The sequence below is a fragment of the Neolamprologus multifasciatus genome, chromosome 15 (genome assembly GCF_963576455.1).
Source record: "Neolamprologus multifasciatus chromosome 15, fNeoMul1.2, whole genome shotgun sequence".
NCBI classification, from domain to species: Eukaryota; Metazoa; Chordata; class Actinopteri; order Cichliformes; family Cichlidae; genus Neolamprologus; species Neolamprologus multifasciatus.
Genome location: NC_140453.1, coordinates 25,708,197 through 25,727,796, shown reverse-complemented (window position 1 = coordinate 25,727,796; position 19,600 = coordinate 25,708,197). Strand labels below are relative to the sequence as shown.

The 19,600-nt window shown below is 45.2% G+C and overlaps 1 protein-coding gene and 1 long non-coding RNA gene across 2 annotated transcripts; one reads left to right on the top strand and one right to left on the bottom strand.

Moving 5' to 3' along the window:
* Positions 1 to 468: 468 nt before the first annotated feature.
* Positions 469 to 19,175, bottom strand: tiam2b (TIAM Rac1 associated GEF 2b). The gene is made up of 22 exons (XM_085133709.1): positions 17,943 to 19,175; positions 15,486 to 15,954; positions 14,697 to 14,875; positions 13,365 to 13,589; positions 12,181 to 12,366; positions 11,937 to 12,080; positions 9,290 to 9,355; positions 9,023 to 9,101; positions 8,803 to 8,892; positions 8,343 to 8,567; positions 8,017 to 8,111; positions 5,775 to 5,963; positions 5,367 to 5,435; positions 5,151 to 5,276; positions 4,486 to 4,594; positions 4,226 to 4,405; positions 3,988 to 4,106; positions 3,791 to 3,899; positions 3,648 to 3,706; positions 2,800 to 2,890; positions 2,609 to 2,696; positions 469 to 2,504 (listed from the first exon to the last, which is right to left on the bottom strand). The coding sequence occupies exons 1-22, from the start codon at positions 19,062 to 19,064 to the stop codon at positions 1,958 to 1,960; spliced, it is 4,566 nt and encodes a 1,521-aa protein (XP_084989835.1). The 5' UTR covers positions 19,065 to 19,175; the 3' UTR covers positions 469 to 1,957.
* Positions 6,082 to 12,185, top strand: LOC146502209 (uncharacterized). Its single transcript, XR_014869542.1, has 3 exons — positions 6,082 to 6,818; positions 7,053 to 8,929; positions 9,044 to 12,185. It is a non-coding gene; the product is annotated as an uncharacterized LOC146502209 (long non-coding RNA).
* Positions 19,176 to 19,600: the final 425 nt, after the last annotated feature.

The following is a 19,600-nucleotide window of genomic DNA, read 5'->3' as shown; positions in this document are numbered from 1 at the left end:
AGAGCGTCTGTAGCTCGTGGACCGCTGCACACGGTGTCGGTGTTTTAATGTTGGAGGGTAGAGCGCAAAGTGGAGAACTGGAGGCAGGGGGAGGATAGCTACCCAAGACACATACAAATTCTGAAAGAATAAGATTTTATTATCTCTTTACATTAATAATGAAACCTGCAGAGAGCACAGGGACCTCAGCTTTACTCAGCAGTGCACAGACAGAGCTCTGCAGCATCACAAATCCACTTCAATGAATCTTTTCTGTTTTTTCCCTCACAGCTTTACAGCTACTCAGTGAGCAGCTGGGGCGAGTTTTGAGAAAAGTCAGCGTCTTCTATGCAAACCGCGGCTAGCCGCAGCTAACCGCCCCCTAGCAACCAGTGGTTGCCGGAGGGGGGGGGGGGGGGGGGGTTCAGCTGGTCACTAGGCCTTGAAGTTTTCTGTTCAGAGACTGAATAAACAGCAATAGGAGGAGCATTTCAGGTCAAAAATCTTTAATTAAATATTTTTTTCATTTATTTGCCTTGAACAAATATTTAAGAAAATAAATTACCAAATACTTTAACATTTTAGAAAATATAAAACACAAATATAAAATAAAAAAACTGGTGTCTCTCTAGTGCTTGGTCAACAAAACATTACAAATATATAAATATAAAAACTCGACTGAAAGCTTTGATCCAGCAGCTCCAGATTTTTCCAGAAACGGCTTTTGTCAAGAAAGTTTCTCTGTTAGACAGAAAACTTCAAAATGAGTGCTGCACACAAGAATATTTACAACACAAGAGTTTGACAGCTGTCGCCGAGTTCAGGCAGCAAGTCCAACATTCGGTTCGGTCCATCATTAGCAAACAAGATGAAACTGAGCTGGTTGGACCCTTCAAAGAGACGCTTGGTTAAGTGAAAAGAACTGAGCACCATGTTCTCTCGAGGAATTTTTAAAAAGAACACTCCAGTTTCTGGAAATTTTTGTGAGGTCTGTAGTTTGTCTCTGAGACAAATGATTCTGTTTGTTCTTTGAGGTTTTTGAGCTGTGTTAGCGAGATGCCTGAGATGGGTCTACAGTTTTTCTGTGAGAGAAAAAAGATTGCGAATAAAGTTGAAAGATTTGGTATAAATTTACATTTTAAAAGACAAATTATTATAAACTCGTGTAAAGAAAAAGACACTTTTCAGGCTGAATTTCATGTAGTTTGATGATAAAATTGTTTTTAGAGAAAGTTATATTTAAAGATGTTGATGGAATAAAGTTTTACTGTGAGGGCACCATAAACTTATCGTTTTAAAGCTGAAGTAATTTATGTAAAGAAAACGTAAAATTAAAAAAGAAAATTCAGAAAGAAAAAAAAACACTAAAAAAAATTGAAATGAAAAAACTAAAAATTGTTGCCAAATGTTTTTGGGTTTTTTTGCATAAATAACGGTAATTTTAAAGGTTAACAGGTAATGATATTGATATTTAAAAAATAAAGGTGCACTTTTGTGGAAAGAGGTCACATTTCTGAGAGATCAACCTGTAATTTTATGAGAATAAAATCTTATTTTTAAATACAAACAAATCAAATTTCTTTTCGAGACTAAAAACAAACAAACAAAAAAATCATAAATTAAAAATGAATTTTAGGAATTTAAGAACTTGCATGAACTGATGTTTCACAGTGACACACGTTTTCTTTAAATTTACATTTTTCTTGGACTTGATTGTCAGACTCTTTTCTCTCACTTTCCGGTGACGTTCGACTGCTGTTTATTTTTGTTACCATTAAATCACTGGTGAGCTTTTAATGCTGAATCAGAGAGATCAGTAAAAAAAATCCCAGATTGGCTGATATGACTTCCTCTTGTAGTGTAGGTCAGCGTGGACCTCCATGTTCAGGTGTGATAAACTTCCAGCTCAATCATCTGAATTTATTTAGACTCCCCGCATTATGACCATCCTCCTTGTGTTAGCATGTTAGCTTTGTCCCTACACTGCGGGCATGGCGGCGGTCGTCTGTAACCCCAGCAGGGGGTCATAGAAGCAGTCTTCGTTGATCATGGAGGTCATGCTCTGAATGCTGAAGTCTCTCTCCAGCAGGTTGCTGAGGTCCTGCAGATCTCCAGGACTTCGCCGTAAGCTAGAGCTCCGCTTATTTTTCTCCTCCTCACTTATAGATGTCCCTCTTTGCTCCACCTCCTCCTCTCTGAAGTTGAGCCTCTGTAGCTGGGCCTCCAGCTCGCTAGTCAGGGAGCAGAGTCTGCCTCTCATCCCTGCAGCGGCACTGGAGCTGGAGGCGTGGCTCGGCAGCAGAGGCTCTGAGCACGTGTCGCCCAGGACACCGTCAGACCTGCAGCTCTCCTGCAGCTGGTGAGGAATTGTCTTCTGGGTGTCAGAGCGGCGCTGCTGCCTCCTCCTCCAGGAGGCGCTTCTCTCAGCCGTAGACAGCCTGCTCCTCCTCAGGGATCCCACAGGAGCTCGGTCTCTGAGGAGCAAGCGCAGGGCTCGTAGCACGCTGGCCTTTGTCTCCAAACCGCTGAAATACAAACACAGAGCTGAAGCTTAACATCATCATGCACAGAGTCGAGAACATCCATTGTGACGGAGAACCACCACAGGAACTTGATTGGCTGTCCGTACCTGCTGCACAGCTGGAACACCGTCTCTGGTCGTCCCTCCACTTCAGACCGACTGTGAACCAGCTCCCACACACATGGGTCCTCAGAACCTACACACACAGCACAGTGAGCTCAGACCATCACAGCGCCTCCTGCTGGAGAGCTGCTGCACCAGCACTGCAGTAACAAACCTCACTCTGATTGGTCACTCACCTGTGATGTTAGCCGGTCTGACCTGGACCGCTGAAACTGGGATTAACCAGCGGAATCTGAAGGGGTCAAGGTCAGCTGATCGGGACGAGGTCTGTGAGAAAAAAAACATAAAAACTGACAACAAGAACAGGTGGAGGTGTTTTTTTCTTTTATTCAGTGACATCATGTTGATGTGTTTACAGCTGAGGAGCCAATCAAGGACGAGGATTACATTTGTAAAGACAAAGAAGCAGATCATCTCTCCAGAACCAGGTTAAAGTTTTTCTGAGATGATCTTTAAAGGAATTAATAGAAACCAGCAGTTGTATGGAAGCCCATTACTGCCAATACAGGAAAAAACAGATGAAGCCAAATTGATTTTTATTGATATTTGACTTAAAAACTAGACATTTTTGGCCTCCATCTTTCTTTTAAAACCTCACAGTGCTTAGATTTATTTAAATGTGATGTTATCTCCCATATGTTTGGTTTTACTTTATTAAAAATTGAAAAGAACAACAATATTATAGTTGAAAAGGAAATTTTAAGTGATTTCATTTATGGGATTCTTTGTTATGATCATTATTTTGATATTATTTTGATATTTTTAAATATTCTTTAACACATAACACATATTGTTTTACTTTTTAATTGACAGATTTGACTAATGTTCACTCAAAACTTTAATTTTTCAGACTTTTTGATTTCCCTTACTTTTTGACCAAGGAATTTGCATTTTTAATATCATTTTTTTAACACTTTGTTAAATTTTTTTGTCACTGTATTTTTTTTGTTTACGTTGGCATAAATAGACATACAAATCTGTTCAGTTATACAAACTAGGAGATGAAGAGTAGACGTGCACTCACCATCTTCTTCTTCAGTTTGCTGTTCTCACGGTAAACCAGGATGACAGCTCGTTTGAACACTGAGGACAAAGACAGACTTGTGTTATTCTCCATCAGTTATCACCTGTGCAAGTAAAGAAGTGTGAAGAAGAGACTTCACCCACCAAACAGCGTCAGCTCTGGTTCCTTCCTCAAGCGACCCAGAGAGGGCAGTGGGTTCAACCAGACCACCGACGAGTGGACCAGAAACTCCCCCATCGAGATCTCCGTCACCTGAGTGTGGAGGAAAAAAAAAAACCTTCAGGGTACGTGATGCACACAGGTGACGCTCAAGTGTGTGTGTGTGTGTCATTGTGTTTACCTGTTTGTCGGCTCCGCTCTGCTCTGCTGCCAGCTGGTCAAACACGCAGCCGTAATCCTCATAGATCTTCTGCATCTCGTTGATGTGACTCGCCACCTTTTCCATTGCTCGCAGCGCCTCTGAGTGGATGACAGTGGAAGTGCAGCCGGTCACAAAACATGTTTAAATACAATAATGTGAGGTCTGTTACCTCTCAGGTGTGTGTGTGGGTTACCTGTCAGGTGTATGTTTGGGTTACCTGTCAGGTGTGTGTGCTCGGGGCTCTCTGCATCTGTCAGGGACACGAGCTCTCGGAGCAGCAGCGGATACTTCAGGACTCTCTGAACAGGTTTGATTAGGTATGATTCCAGGGAAGACGAGTGCTGATTGGTCGGATTTCTGGCCTCCAGGAACTGTTTGAAGGCTGCGTCTGTTTTGGCTGCGTCACAGGTGGTCAGGGTTAAAGGTTAAATGGAGTGCTGCTTAAATGAGTTTAAAGTGCTCAGACTGTGTTTTCACCTCTTTCCAGAACTTTCTGGACTTTGATGTGATTCGCACAGAAGCCACTGTAGAGCTTGAAGTGATCGGCATAGTACAGAAATGATCCACCCAATGGGAAGAGGAGTTTCTGGTGGAAACACAAATGAGGTGTGAAAAAACTAAACCCATCGAACAAGCGAATAAAAACTTTTGTTCATTAAAATATGGAAATTCTGTTTAACCGCATTTAAAATAGTGAAACATTTAAAAAGGAGAAATATGTTAACAGCTTAAAATAAATAAAATAGAGTTAATAAATGAATAAAATGTACAAAAAAATAAAAAGAAGATAAACTGTGAAAAGACAAAATATCCCAAAAAATATATACTATGTATAAAATGTAATTAAATAAATTATTAAAAAATAACTAAAATAAAAAAAATAAATAAAAAAAACAAAGTAAAAAATAAAATAACAATAATAATAATGGACCCGAAATGGAGTAAATAAAAATATATCAGTTTTAACAATTGGAAAAAAAAATGCATAAAAGTAAAACATCACAGGGCCCAAATAAGCTCACTGGAGCTTAAATAAATAAAACAATAAAACTTGCATGCATGCACAACTAAAACAAAAAGAATAAAATAAAAAAATTAATGAAGGAAATAAAATCTGTCTGAACCAGCTGATGGACCTTCACCTTGAACTGCTCGGGGGTTTCCAGGCTGCTGAAGTTCGGACAGGCGGCGATTCTCTCCTCCAGCGTTTGGAGAAAAACTCTCTGAAAGTCCAACATCTCTGGCAGACTGCCGAACAGCGCCTCCATCTGACAGAGCGACAGAGAGACACACTGCGGTCAGAGTCACAACCACAACCTTCACTTCACAACCGTCATTTACTGTCGGCTCGTTTTTACCTCGTCTTTACTGAGAAACGTTTCCTTCTGCAGGGGGGTCAGGTAGATGTCGAACAGACGGACAAGATCCTGAAACAGAACCAAAAAAAATGTTCCGATATTAATCAAAGTCTAATTTCTTTTTTCAAATTTAATTATCTCTAATCAAATAGTAAGATCTTTCCAGCAGTTTTAAACACACAGGTTTGAAGATATAAAGATGTTTAAGCATAAACTCTAATTAAGACAAAAATATTAATATAGCAGATTCTTTTAATATTTGTAAGGGACCCATTTTATACAACCATTTAAAACTAAAACTGTACAAATTGTGTGTAAAATCATAAGTATAGATTTCAAAATCATAAGTATAGATTTCTTTATCATAGTACTTTATTAGTAGTACTACTGTTGCTGTTGTATTCTGACCTTGACGTAGGACTTCTCGGTGTCGACCAGCTCTTGGATGACCTTACGCAGACGCTGACACACGCTTAGGTGGGTGGGGCTCACCGGCTGCAGGCTGACCTCTCTGCCGTATGGGTTTTTGGGGTTGTCGCCATCTCCTGTCTGGCCTTCTGGAAAGGTCTGGTAAAGCGAGTAGACCCGGTCTAAGTTCTGGGAGGGAAACACAGGAACCAAAGCTCAATGAAATCATTCAGGACAACACCACTGTTCATGTGCTTGACAATAAAGAGGAAAAATCAGAAAACAGACCCCACCCCCCCAGTCCCAGGTGGAAGTCCAGTAACTGATTTTTGTTCCACTCACACTCAAACTTGAGTGACAAACCGGAGAGAACTGTGGCTCTGAGTCAGGAGAACGAGGATCAGTGCAGCAGGAGGTTAATCTCTTTGCTGGATTTTGGGGAGGTCTGGGAAGCCGCTGAGCCAGAGATGAGGTTAAACACACAAACACCAAAATCCAGACAGACAAACACAAACCTGTTCCCAGTCTGAGCGCCGCTGCTGCTGCTATGACCCTGACTCAGGACAAGCTGCTAACCAACTGGCTGCCTCATCCGTCATCATAATCTGGGCTGCTGGCCTCTAACGCAGCGCCGACAGCCTGATGAATTCTGAGCTCCAATGCGCTCACCCTGAAGCTGCAGAGCTTTTGATAAGTGGTGAGGAAGCTTCGCTGCACTTTAAAATCGAGGAAGGAGGAGCGCCCTGAGATCTGAACATGTGGGGAAAAGACTGCCCAGACATGTTCAATTCAACTGTTCAAGGAGGTGAGGAGCAGTTTCGATGAAGAACTAAAGACCCACCTCCAGGTTTCAGCAGAGCAGATAACGAACTGGAAGATGATCAAACACTGGATATTAATGTGCACAAAAGTGCATCAAAGGCCTAAACAGCAGCAACTGGTGCTTGTTTGGAGTCGAGTTGAAAGAAACCAACGAGTCTTTGGATGGTCGAGAGTGCAGGATTGACCTTTGACTCCAAAAACACTGAAGATGAAGATCTTTAGGTTAGCGCGATCACAGCGTGACAGTTTTATTAACGCAAACAATCAATTAGTTCATGAAGAATCAAAAGATGCTGTGTAAACAGAAGAACCTTTTAACAGCTTCACTTTTGAGCTCCAGGACTTGTTTTTATCTTAATTTTTAAATCAATTAATTATCTCTGCTTTTTCAGGGTGATTGTATTTGATTTTATCTCACTAATTGGAATATTAGTCTCAAATATTTGTGTGTTTCAGGGTCTTGATGTTTCAACAAGAGGCTTCCCGCTCCTCCAGGAGGATCCTCGTCAGTCCTAAGGTATCTAAACTGTTTCACGAAGGAGCAGCTGTTTGACTCTGAGCCGCCCTGGGACATCTGAGGCTGGGATTACTGTCCTGTGCTGACATTCTCTCAGGTGGTGACTTGTTCCTATTGTCCTACTTTCTGTCTGAGCAGGTACAACATAGTCCCGTGGGCGTCTGTACACGTAACGCTGTGATAGTGGCGTGTACAACCGTCTCACACTGAGAAAATCTAAAGCACAGAAAACACTTGTGATCATTTCCTCTACACCAAGTTTCAGCTCTACACCAACCAGCAGCCCATTTACCAGCAGGACGACGCCGTCAGCGGGACGCCAACAGCCCAGGCAGCTTGCCACCTTGTCCAGGAGCCTCAGCAGCCGCTCCAGGAGCCCCACCCCGGGGAACACTTGCCCTCCACCCTCCTCCTCTTCCTCCAGAGTCTCCCAGTCCTCCTCCATCGGCAGTACCCAGCACAGAGCACCCATGACGAAGGAGTGAAACAACGACGAAGAGGATCAGTTGGGGTCGGAGGTCACCTGATACTCCTGCCGCCGTCGTCAGAAATGAAGAGGCGGTCACAAACAACACCTACAAGTTGTGTTTCTCCAGGGAAAAACGTTAATCCCTCAGCTCTGACTTTACAAACACTCCTGACTGTGTAAGCTGGATTATCAGGTTGACCAAAGGTCATGTGCACAAAGGTGGGGGGTGGAGCTCCAGGAGGCACAGGAGGATTTCTGCAGGTAAGTCTGAGCTGCCTTCTTTGGAAACCAATCACATCCTCATAAGACTTCTTGATTTTATATGACGGGGTTATCGCCGATCAAAGCAAAACACAAGCGGCTTGGTCATGAATAACATACAACCATTTAAATAAAATCCAGATGTTCTCAGACTGTCACAGACTGAAGCTCACCTCCTCTGAGGGCTCGGTGTCCTGAGGTATCCTCGCAGAAGTGTCATCGAAAACGGGAGGCAGGACACTGTCTGCATCTGTGATGACAGAGGAATCTGTGAGATGAAGAAGAAATGTGATCTGTGATCTTTACAGGAGAACTCCTGCTGCTTTAACTGGCCGTCACAATAAAAGCCTTTGATTCTGGTTTCTGTAAATGAATCTGATCAATAAAACAGCTGTGACTAAAATGGTTGAGTTTATATTTAAAACTGGAAATCGGTTTGATATAAATGTGAAATGTGTTTGAACATTATGATGCTGTTACCAGAGCGTCTCTGCTGTACCTGTGATCCAGCTGTGGATGTTCGTGGCCGGTGGTTGGCAGCCGGGGTGGAAGGGGTCAGTGTGGTCGGGCCAGAGGTCGGCAGGCTCTTCGGCCTCAAGTGACTCATCCCTCCTCAGCAGCAGCTGCAGCTTCTGATGTCTGAAGAGACTCTGCAGGAGGTCCAGGTCCAGTCCAGACACAGGAGCGCCGTTAACAGCCAGGACCTCGTCTCCGGCCCTGAGGCCTGATTGGAAACAAAAAAATTAAAACTGCATCTTTTCAAGTTTGTTAAAGCTTCAAAATCTTTTAAAATCCTAAACACAGACAGGGTTTTTCCCATTCTGGAGGTGTAGCGCTGCACAGATGACAGCCTGATAGCGGAGCCTCGAGCGCCCCCTGCTGGACACCTTCAAAACCTCAAACTGTCAGAAACGCAGGGTCTCCCTCAAAATAAAACCTGAAACCGTTCTCTGTTTTACCGTCTCTGGGTGAAAGTCCCAGCGGGTCCACCTCGCTGACGAAGACATGACTTTTTCCCGCTCCATCCACGTGACCCGTCACCGCAAAACCTGCAGATTCACAGAAGAAGAAGCACATCACACACAGGTAAATGTGCTTATTATTTATCCTCTCAGAACACAAACCAGTCATGTTTTTATACGAATTTTATTTATTCAGTGATGAGTTTTTCTTTCTCACCGAAGTCTTTGTGGCCGTCAGGTCGACAGATGTTCAGAGTAAAAACACCAACAGCTGGAAGCTGCAGCTCATCACGCAACTGAAAACGCACACAGGAGCGTGAACCGGGAGAATGACCTCGCAGGAAATCATGTGAATACAAATCCAGTAATTATCATCATATTTCAGTCTGCAGTCATCCAAATAACATACAAAATAATATCTGTTAGGAGTTCTGCCCGCAGAAGAAAAATTAAAGAGAAGTTGTAGGTAAGTCAGTGAACACACCTGCAGATCTGCACTATGACCGGCAGGGGGCGCTGCCTCCATCTGTTTGGGAGCGCAGTCCACATTCTGCAGAAGAAACACAGAGGAAGAATTTTACTTTAAATTAAACTTTTAACTCATCAGCACAGGTTTTAAAGGACTGAATGACCTACGAGGTTTACCTTCAGTTATTATAACCGATTGGCTTCTATAAGATCTGATCAGTAAAATCATCAATGCATTTAATAAAAACAAATAAACTGAAGCTTTAAAGGCAGAAAATTATAAAATCATTAAACTAATAGGCAGGTGATTCTTAAAATTCAGACTTTCTCCACAGGATTTAAAGCGACGAGGTGGACTGGAAAATAAGAAAAGCCTGTGAAGAATCCGGAGCTCTGATTGGCTGAAAAGATCACAGGAGATGAAATATGGAGACAAAAGGGTAAAGAGGAACAGTGGGATAAAGAGGAGACACAGGGGGATGAAGGAGGTTAAAAGGGGAGCAGAAGAAAGAAGGTGGAGGTCATGTGACAACAGGAGGTGGGGTTTGGTGGGGAGGTCATGTGGAGAGGAGGTGTGGGAGTCATCTCCTGCCTCCTGTGAAGGATTATTAACTCTCAGGAACAAAGAAATCCTGGCAGAATAAAACAGCCTGGAAGCTTTTAATTCTCAATCACCTCCTCCTCTTCCTTCTCCTCCTCCCACCTCCTCCTCTTCAGAAGGTTGCCCTCAAAAAGCTGTGCAGTTAAACAAACTGTCCTCCTCCTCTTTCTCCCACCTCCTCCTCCTTTTCCTCCTCGGCGAGTTTGATGGGTGACAATTTTGAACAAAAGTATCAGTGTCACATCATCTTCCAGCTTTTCCGGATTGAGTCGTCTTTTCTCTGAGCGATAACCTGTTTCATATTTGCTTAATCAGCAAAAGATCAGTGACTCCTGCTTCAGAGTTGCTCACATCCACCCGAGTGTTTCCTGACGGTGCTTCAAAGGAGCGATGCGACTTTTGTACACGTCATGATCTTTAACCAGTGAGCTGCTTTCTACAAAGTCCACATAATGTACTGCTGTAGTCAAACACAAACACACACACACACACACACAGTCATGACTAAAGACAAACTAAAAATACTCCCTCCTATATTTAAACGTAATTAAAAATGATAAAAGACTTGGGATGTTTAATTCTGTCCTGCATCAAAACCTAAATTAGCCCCAGGGAATCATGGGAAAAATGAGCAGGTTGAGCTGTGCTGAAATTACAGGTTTGTGAAGCCGCCATCAGCCTGCCTGGAGTCTGGGACCACCGACTGACACTGAACACATTGGCATCATCATCATCATGGACTCACATGCCTTTCCTCGACACCACCTTAAAACATCTGCAGCAGTCATGAGTGTGGTCTGAGTGGACGGTTGGACACAGGAAACACTCGTCAGTACGAAAACTTCTGTTTTCTGGAAGGAATCAAGGATTTTACAGTAATGACCCCCACCCCCCAACATGGCAGTGAAGTGGAGGCGGCGAGTTCCGGTAAGTGTATATCTCCTGCAGAGTCGACACAGCGAGCAGCAATCAGCTCCACATGTCCTCTAGTGGAGCTGCTCCACCCGGAAACCACAGCCTGCAGCATCAGATCTGATCTGAAAGCAGAACTGGAATGGAGATCCAGCTGCACACAAACATGCTGCAGGTCTGTCTGACCACAAGTGCTCAGCACAAAGAACAAGCTGCCACAGGCCTGACTACGAACACCTGAAGACGTCTCTATCCACAGAAAGACCTTTCTGTGTTACCGTCTGCTGGGCTTCAACACACAACAAGTAGAGGTGCAGCAGCTCAGAAGGCTTTATTACGCCCTACATTCATTACATTTCGAAGAAAAATGAATTATGGTAATAAAAAGTTGCTGGAAATAAATCATTCTGACTTTCAAGAGCAGGACAGTATACAAAAAGCCCTCTGAGCTCTCTGATTGGTCAGTTTTGTGTAAGATGAAATAAACAGCTGACTGATTAGGCATTCAGCTCGAAGCAGGACTCTCAGTCGAACAAAGGCAGCATGTGGCTAGAATTCCCCTCACCAAGGTATCCACAGATGTTTGGCTTAGAGCGGGAGTTACTGCTTGGAAGCATCCTGCGCAGTTCCTTGCTCAAGGGCAGGAGGGAGCAGGTAACGTGCTGCGATCCTGCAGACGCTGCAGCTATGAGACTATGAGGCAGTTTTTCCACTGAGCGTGTATCGGCTCAGTTGAATTGCGAGAATCCAAGCCAAAGCAAAGTGGCGCTGACAGATTTATCCTCCGGACCCTCAGAGGCCAAAAATAACCCACTGTTTATCACGAGGGGACCGTCAGGAGCCAGGCATGATGGGAACTGCAGCTGGATGATGCACTGAGGAGAGGCTAAACTTAGCCTCGTAACGACAGATGACAGCACGCTTCTTCTGGGCTGTTTTTAGAGAGCAGAGAGGAACGATGAGCTCAGCCTGAATCAGACGAGCTGGTTTTAGTCGTCCACGTGAAAAGACTTCAGAGTAGGACGTTTCTTAAACCTGTCTCTGACTCCATGTGAATATTTCACCTTTCAAACTATTTTCAGAAGGGTGCACGCTGCCTCTCACCATACTACAGCACTGAACTGGACAAGAGAAGGGTGCAGTGTAATACCTGGTGATCTGAGTGTTTGCCACCCCTGCCGCGCCTGTTGAGATCATCCAGGACCTTCAGGGAGGACGGCAGACCCCTCCTCCGGTTTCCTCCCGAAAGAGACCGGCAGCGCCGCCTCAGTGTGGCCTCTTCTCGGCTGCACACCTGTGAGAGTCCAGAGAGGCAGATTTACTGTCTGGTTTAATTTCCTTCTTCCTTTCTTTTCTTTTTTTTTAAAAAAGGGAAGCGTCGGACCTCTACTTACCAGAGCATGGAAGGAGGACACGGAGAAGACTCCCAGGCGTCCCAGCATGCTTTTGGAGGGCCTGCTGGCCACGGCGAGGAGGCTCTTTGGGTTTGGGAGCTCGCTGCCCTGCAGGCTGGACAGGTAGCACCTGAGCCTGAACAGATCCAGGTTCAGTTTCTCCAGATTCTGCTCCCACTGCTGGATCTGAGCACACACAGGGTCACACATAAACACAGCTTCTGTATAAAAAAATGATAATAACTCATCAGACGGCCATGAAAACCATGAAACATGGTCAGTGAGTCATGGCAAGGCGCTGAGAGAAGCCATCTTTTCTCCATTCACTCATCTGGTAAAGTGTATTTCCTGGGTGGGGCAGACTGCTGCTGCTGTCAATTCCTGCTTCAGTCTCTGTTGTGATGAAGTTATTATGTCCCTTACTCTGTGATTATCACCCATTATCCCTCATCCCTCCATCCTGTCCTCCCTTTTATCTCCTCTCCTCCCCTCCTTCCTCTTCTCTTGCTGGACTCTCTCCAATAAATCGAGGCTCTCCTTCTCCTCCTCTGTTTGCCCTCCCCTCCCTCTCAGTAAATGTGTAATTGAATGTTGAGCAGGAAGATTAGCCTCTAATCTCAGAGTTCAAACTGCAGCGCTGGGATCAGTTTCACAGTTCAGAGGAAAGATTAGCAGGCTGCTAAATGATACGTTCTCTGTCTGCACATCGCTGTCACTGGAAATTAACAACAAGAACAAAGAAACCCGCAAAACAGCCTGAAGCTAATCTGTGACACCACAAAGTCCATCCACAGACTCAGAAACTGCACGTTCATCAAGATTTACTGACAGTTCTCCTCTTACAGCTGTTACCTTATGTCCTCTGAAGCAATGCTGATGAACCCTAACTGACTCACACTGATGCTGAGCAGAATTAAACCCTTAAACTGAAACACATTCTGCTGCACAGTTTCAAGATTGTCTAATTTCTCTGCAACAAACACAGAGACAGCAGCAAACTTCAGACACTGAAGGTCGTGAAGCTCAAAGACAACAGGGCGAGAGTCTGGTCTGATGTTCATGTGTGCTTCACTCAAAGATGGCTGTGAGGGTCATTCTAAAGCATTGCCCATATTCAGGACCGGCGTAGGTGATAATACTAACATGCTGGCCGCCCTGACTGGACCACTTCTCCCCGCACTCACCTGGGTCTCCACCGCCTTCCTGCTCTTGGGCTCCTTGATGATGGACAGCTGCAGCTCGGCCATCTTCTTCATCTTCCCATCCATGTCAATCTTGTGGAGCAGTGAGCGGCTCTGAGAGCGCAGGAGGCGCAGTGTGTCCTCCTTCCTCTGACGCTTCACCAGCAGAGAGGCACTCGCCGAGTGCATTGCCGTCACCCAGTTCTCCAGGTCAGTCTGGCTGGTGGCCTGGAGGACGAGACAAGATGGAGTCAGACAGATTTTAAGCAACAGAACAGTATTAAACTTTGAGCCTCCTGCTTTATTAACTCTGAATATTCAGCTGCTGATTGCGCTTTGTTTTAACAACAAAAACCTTAAAAACAGAAACTTTTAAATGTAAATTTGCTGCTGAAAGCAGGAAGCAATGCTCAGTCATCCTCTGATGGTCTGGTTTCTGCGTTTAAGCAGCAGACTTAATGTCCTGATGTTAACAGCTGTTTTTGTTTACGAGGGGATGTGTGGCAGGGTTTAAAGCTCGCTCTTCATCAGGTCATCATCGTAAAGAGGAACATTTGTTGCAGTAATTAGCTGGGTGTCGTGATTCCCATTAGCAGGCTTTCAGCCTTCTCCGCTCTTCATCTTCAGCTGCTTTCAGCCCTTGACAAAACCTCCACCTCCTCCTCTGGGAGGAGGGTGATTTGCGTGTCTGCAAACTCTGCTGCATTAGTCAGAGTGACTCTGGGAATCAAGAGGAGCTCCTAAAAGTTTGAGGAGGTGATCACAGAAATAAATTATTAAATTACATGATGACATCACCTTTACCAACGAGAGTACAGGTAATAATCTGCCTCTCTTTTTATCCCCGCTGACCTCTGATATCCAGACTTTTGCTGCTCGTGTCATTCAAGATCAACTTGAAGGAACATCAGGAGTTCATCCGGGGTCTCGACACATCTGTGCCTCCTCTTCTTTGTCGGAGTAAAAGTAAAATCTACTCTTTGTTTGTCTGCTTGCTCCTCGGTGTGGGTGGTGTGGAGCTGACATAAGAGGGGGAAATGCTCACAGTCATTACCAACAGAAAGACACGCAGAGAAAGTCCCACAGTGTGGATGTTTGTGGTGAGAAAACCAAAAGCTGGTGTGACGCCACACCCCGTTCATTCACGCTGCTCACAAATGAGCCACAGCGATGGGGAAAAAAATGGAGGCCGCAGTTGGAGGAAAGCGATCACAGAATGAAAGAATGAAGAGAAAACCTCAGAAATGTCCCAACACCACAGCTGCTTATGCTGGTGCTGCATTCAAAGATACTCCAGTAAAATCATGTTTCTCAGTGTGCTGGCGGTTCCCTCACCTGGAACAGGTACACGTCTCCATACGAGTTGCTCAGACAGAAGACATGCTCCTTCCTTGGGTGCTCAGGGACGGCCTGGACGATGCTGTCATCAGCCAGGAGAGCGTAGCGAGGAGAAAGCTCCTGGTCGGCGCTGCCGCTGCTCCTCCCGTATGTCTCGTAAAACAGCAGAGTGCAACCTGAACAGACAAAATCCATTGTTAATTCTATGTTAAATAGTTTAGTTCACAGAGATTTCTAAATTTTAGCTGTTGATGCCACAGATGGTAAAGACTTGAGTAAAATGTTTAACATGAAACAGAACACTTTTCTTTTTTTACATTTTCTTTTATCAAGTTTCATTTAGAAGTGCCTAAACCTTCATTCTCTCTGATGCCCAGCAGGGGGCGGCTCCTCTGGTTTAAGAAGAAGTCCTAACCTTCTCTGTGCTGAGAGCAGAAGTGATAAATGTTTGTTGGTCGGTTAACAGTCAACTCAAAAACTACTTGTCAGTATTTCCTGAAACATGCTGAACCTTCCCACTGCCTAACTGGAAACATCCAGACTGGTTAGTGTAACCTGAAAGTGACACTGAGGAACCTGGAAACTCACACTGTGCCTCAGGTGCACAAAGACTCTTTTGCTGCCTTGTATGCAGCATAAGCCTGATTTCAGCTCTAGCAGAGGCACTAAAGGCATCACCAGACTTCTCCTACGCAAGTTTTCTGCCCTTCACTGAAAATAAGATCAGATCTAATCCTGAAACTTGAACTCATCTTTCTGTTTTTTGGTCCTTGCAGGCAGCCGTACCTTTCAGTGTGACCCAGTAGTGCCTCCACTTGCGGCGGGTGACCAGCTCCAGCTTTCTGTCCTTGTTAACAGTGATGAGAGGTTTGAAAGAGAGCCATCCGGCCCGCCGCACCACACCCTTCTCCTTCTCAAACAGGACGTCCAGCTGTTCCCCTCCTCCCACCTCCACATCCCCATCTATCTCTTCCTCGTCCTCCTCACCCTCGTCTCCGTCCCCCTCTGATGGCTCCGTCCTGTCAGCTGTACTGCTGCAACCCATCTCCAGCTCCTGCATGAAGTTCTCATAGATGTTCTGCCGCTGAGCATCACTGTTCTGGTTCAGACTCCTGGAGGAGCCGCAGTGGAGCGTTGGGAACTGGTTGTGGTTCAGGGAGTGAAGAGGGTCGGAGGAACACAGCGTGCTGCAGCTAACAGCCCCAGCATTCAGTCCATTGATGAAGACATCGGCTGTGTCGGTGGCGAACGGCTCCTGCAGAGAAATCAGAGAGGACTTTATTTGACTGCTGTGATTCCGTCTGCGGCCACTAGAGGCACACAGCAGCCCTCCAACACAGCGCTCAGCACCAGGCAGTATTATTCCAAACCACAATTTTCCCCTCTGTTAGCATTAACGGGGTGTGAATATGCTTCACGCTGCAGTGTCAGCGTTAAACAAACAATCCATCACTGCTCTTCAGCCAATAAGACAACCTGCTGGTTTTAGAGGGCGCGGGTTTGATGCCCGCTCTAACTTTACTTTAGACCTCCAACTGAGTGACTAGTCTAGGTTTGTGCAACACTTTTGAGCAGTTTTCCACATTTAGCCGTCATTGTGAGGTGACATGTGGAAACTTGCTGTTTATAGACAGGCAGAGTGAGTTGGTACAGAAATGCACCGTTCTTATCAGTCAAGGCGTTAAGCTGTTTGTTCTTTAGAGAAAATTTACCACGCAGGTCTTTTATTCCTGAGATAATAGTGGACTTAAAGGATCCTGGATGTTTACTGAAGTACTTGTCCATGCAATCACTGTATCAAACTCCCCCGTATCAAACACAGTGCTGTGATTGGCCGAGCAGAGCCAAGCCCTCATGGAAATCTAAACAAGGGGTAAATGAAACGTAAGCCCTCAGATCGGTCTGGTTCCAGGTTCCCAAACATTTCTTTCTCCAGTGTCACTATGTGATGTTTTTGTTTTGGTGCTTTCCCATGAAAAGCTCCAGGAATTTTCCAAGAGATCAAAGTTCCTCCAGCACTGCGATTTGTTTTTGATGAGCAGGATCAAAGTCCCAGAAAGACTGAACAATAAAAAGTCCACTGTGATGTATCACTAGGACATCAATCTCAGAGAGCAAAGATGGATTTTCCTGTGACTGTGACACAAAGCTGCAGAGGATTTAAGCTAGACTGATGCTTTCAAAGGGTTTCTGTTTTGTTCCTCTGGGATTAATAAAGTTCTCTGATTGTAATTAATAATCCGGCACACAGACTGCGGCACTCCAGTGAAACATTCACACGGTGCAAAGAAAGCTTTTTGGGTTAAACATCTTAAAAACCTTGCAGACGAAACAAAGATAATGAAGAGAGCAGATAATAAAAGTTTACTCGTCAGTCCTTTCATGTTTGACGTGCATCTGGAGGAACTCAAGTGTGGGAAAACGAGTCCTCATGAGGTCACGCTGATGTAAGGGGGTTACCCAGGTTGTGGGGGGTGGGGTGTTTGGGGTTTCCAGTGTGAGGAAACTACATCAGCGTCTGATTTCATTATACCCGTCATCATCAGCACTAAGTTAAAAAGCGCGAACAACAAGCTTCACTACTCCAGCTCCCTCACTGCAGACAGGATGTGACCTCATTCTGCTGGCTGTAAACAGGAAGCCGGGCTTTTTTGGACCAGCTCTCACAGAGAAAGCTTACCATCAGATTACTGATGTGTGATGATGTTTGAAAATGGCGTTCGTACTTAACTCCATGTGTAATGTTGTTAGTCATGATGAGACTTTAATCTAGTTCGATGACTTGTTTAAGTCTGAGGATTAAGGAAGATATTAATTTTAAAACCAGTTTTAAGTTTCTCAGAATATATTAAAAAAATTATCTACTAATGAGTTTATAAAAACTTTTAAAGGTTTTTTTTTTAGACTGAGTTTACTTTGAAGACATTTTAAGATGTTCTGATGATCTTTATTGACCTTGTTTTTTCTTTCTTTCTTTCTTTCTTTCTTTCTTTCTGTTTACAGGCTGATTATGCTCAAGTGATAAAAACATATACCTCTACTTTGTCAAACACTAGAATTCAAAGATTTTAAAAAAATTATGATTTTGAGCACTTTTATCAGGGATGTCAGTTCATGTTGAAAATCAACATTCTTAAATGTAAAAAGTCAGAAAACAAAAAATTATGATTTGTCCATCATCAGCAGGTGGCGAACCACTGAGCTCCACCCACAGCATGACTTCATCATCTTATTGTTTCTCACCTGGATCCTCCTCTTCTTCCTGCTCAGACTTCCTGTCCAGTCGCTCAGACGTCTGATTCTGCTCTTCAGGAAGTCTTTTCGGTTATTCCTGGCAGAGGCGGCACTTGCAGACTCCACATTTCGGCAGGGCAGCGTGCAGGAAGAGTAATGCTCCTCCATATCACCGGCTGATCCCTCCTCTTTCTGTGTGACATCATCCAGCAGCGCTGCCTCCCCGGCGGGGGTCCCAGCGTCGGTGGGGAAGGCGGGCAGCGTGTTGTGACTGCTGTAAACCCCAGGAGCTGAAATCAGGCTGAAATCCGTGAGGTACGGCTGCAGGACCTCCGAGTCTCCAATGCTGCTGTCCTCCGTCCGGCCAGAGGAGCAGGTGTTGTAACCTGCAGTTGCGGCGGCGAACACATTAGTCTCTGTGGTGGGGAAGTGGAGGCTGGAGCTAAATCCAGGTGAGATGTCCTCACCCTGAGCAGAGAAGAAGGTGTTGTAGCCGCTGCTGCTGGTGGCAGTGGTGTAGCCGCTGCTGTTGTCCGCATTCTGCCTGCACACAAACACGTTATCCGTCAGCTCGCTGTTCCCCCACGGCGAGTCGTACCAAGAGCCATCGGAGCTGAGCGAGCTGCCGTTGCTGGTGCGCAGTGACACCTCTGCCCCCGTGGTGGTGGTCGCTGCGGCAGTGATGGCGGGGAGCCCACTCAGACTCTCTGGCTCCACCCGAGCTTTGGTGAACTCCACCCTCATGCTGCCATCTTTGCTGAGCAGCACCTTCGGGCTGCCGCTGCTTTCCAGAGACGCCCGCTCACCCGCCCCAAACTGACCACGCTCCCCCCTGCTGAGCCTCTGGGGAGACCCCCCTGTCAGCTTGGCGCCTCCTCGGGCTGCTTTAGGGGCTGGTTCGTAACGCCATGAGGTGTAGGGTGAGCTGGCCATTGGGTGGTTCAGGTAGCTTTTCCCTCGGCTCCTGCAGCCTCCCTGGCTGCTCCTCCACCAGCTGCGAGCTGATGTCACCTCCTCCCTCCTGGAGGAAAACCTGAATGAGCAGGAGGGCTTGGCAGGAGAGACGAAGCTGCTGTGGCTGTCCGCGTTTCCCATGATGACCTGGAAGAGGATGGAGGACGATGACATCATCAGATGTGAGGCACAAAAACGAGCAACACAACAGCCAGGAAACACACACACATAGACACACACACACACAACATGTATTAAAGCAACAGAGATTTCTACACACAATACTACATTAAATACTACAGTCAGTACTAAAATACTACATCAAATACTATGGGCAGTATTATAATCAGTCCCACTGAAAGCCAAAGATGAGTTAAAGACTCAGTGACCCCACGTTTGTGGACACACATTAAACATTCACTCATTTACTGCAGTCCATTCTCAAACACACAAAATAATCGAAGCATCTAAACTTCCTTCTTCCTTATCACAGCAATATTACCCAGATGTCACATATTTATTTTCTGGTAGATTTGCAGATGATATTTGTAAGACAGCCGTCCAGCTGCAGTTCCTCTGGTGGCCACTTGAGGCCGGCTTCAGCCATGAGTCAGTGCCCTCCCATGCTAAAAGCCTGTGGACAGCTCGCTGTATTAGCTTCATCACGGACATTTAGCACACGGCTAACCTAATAGCTGCCTTCAGGTGAACCA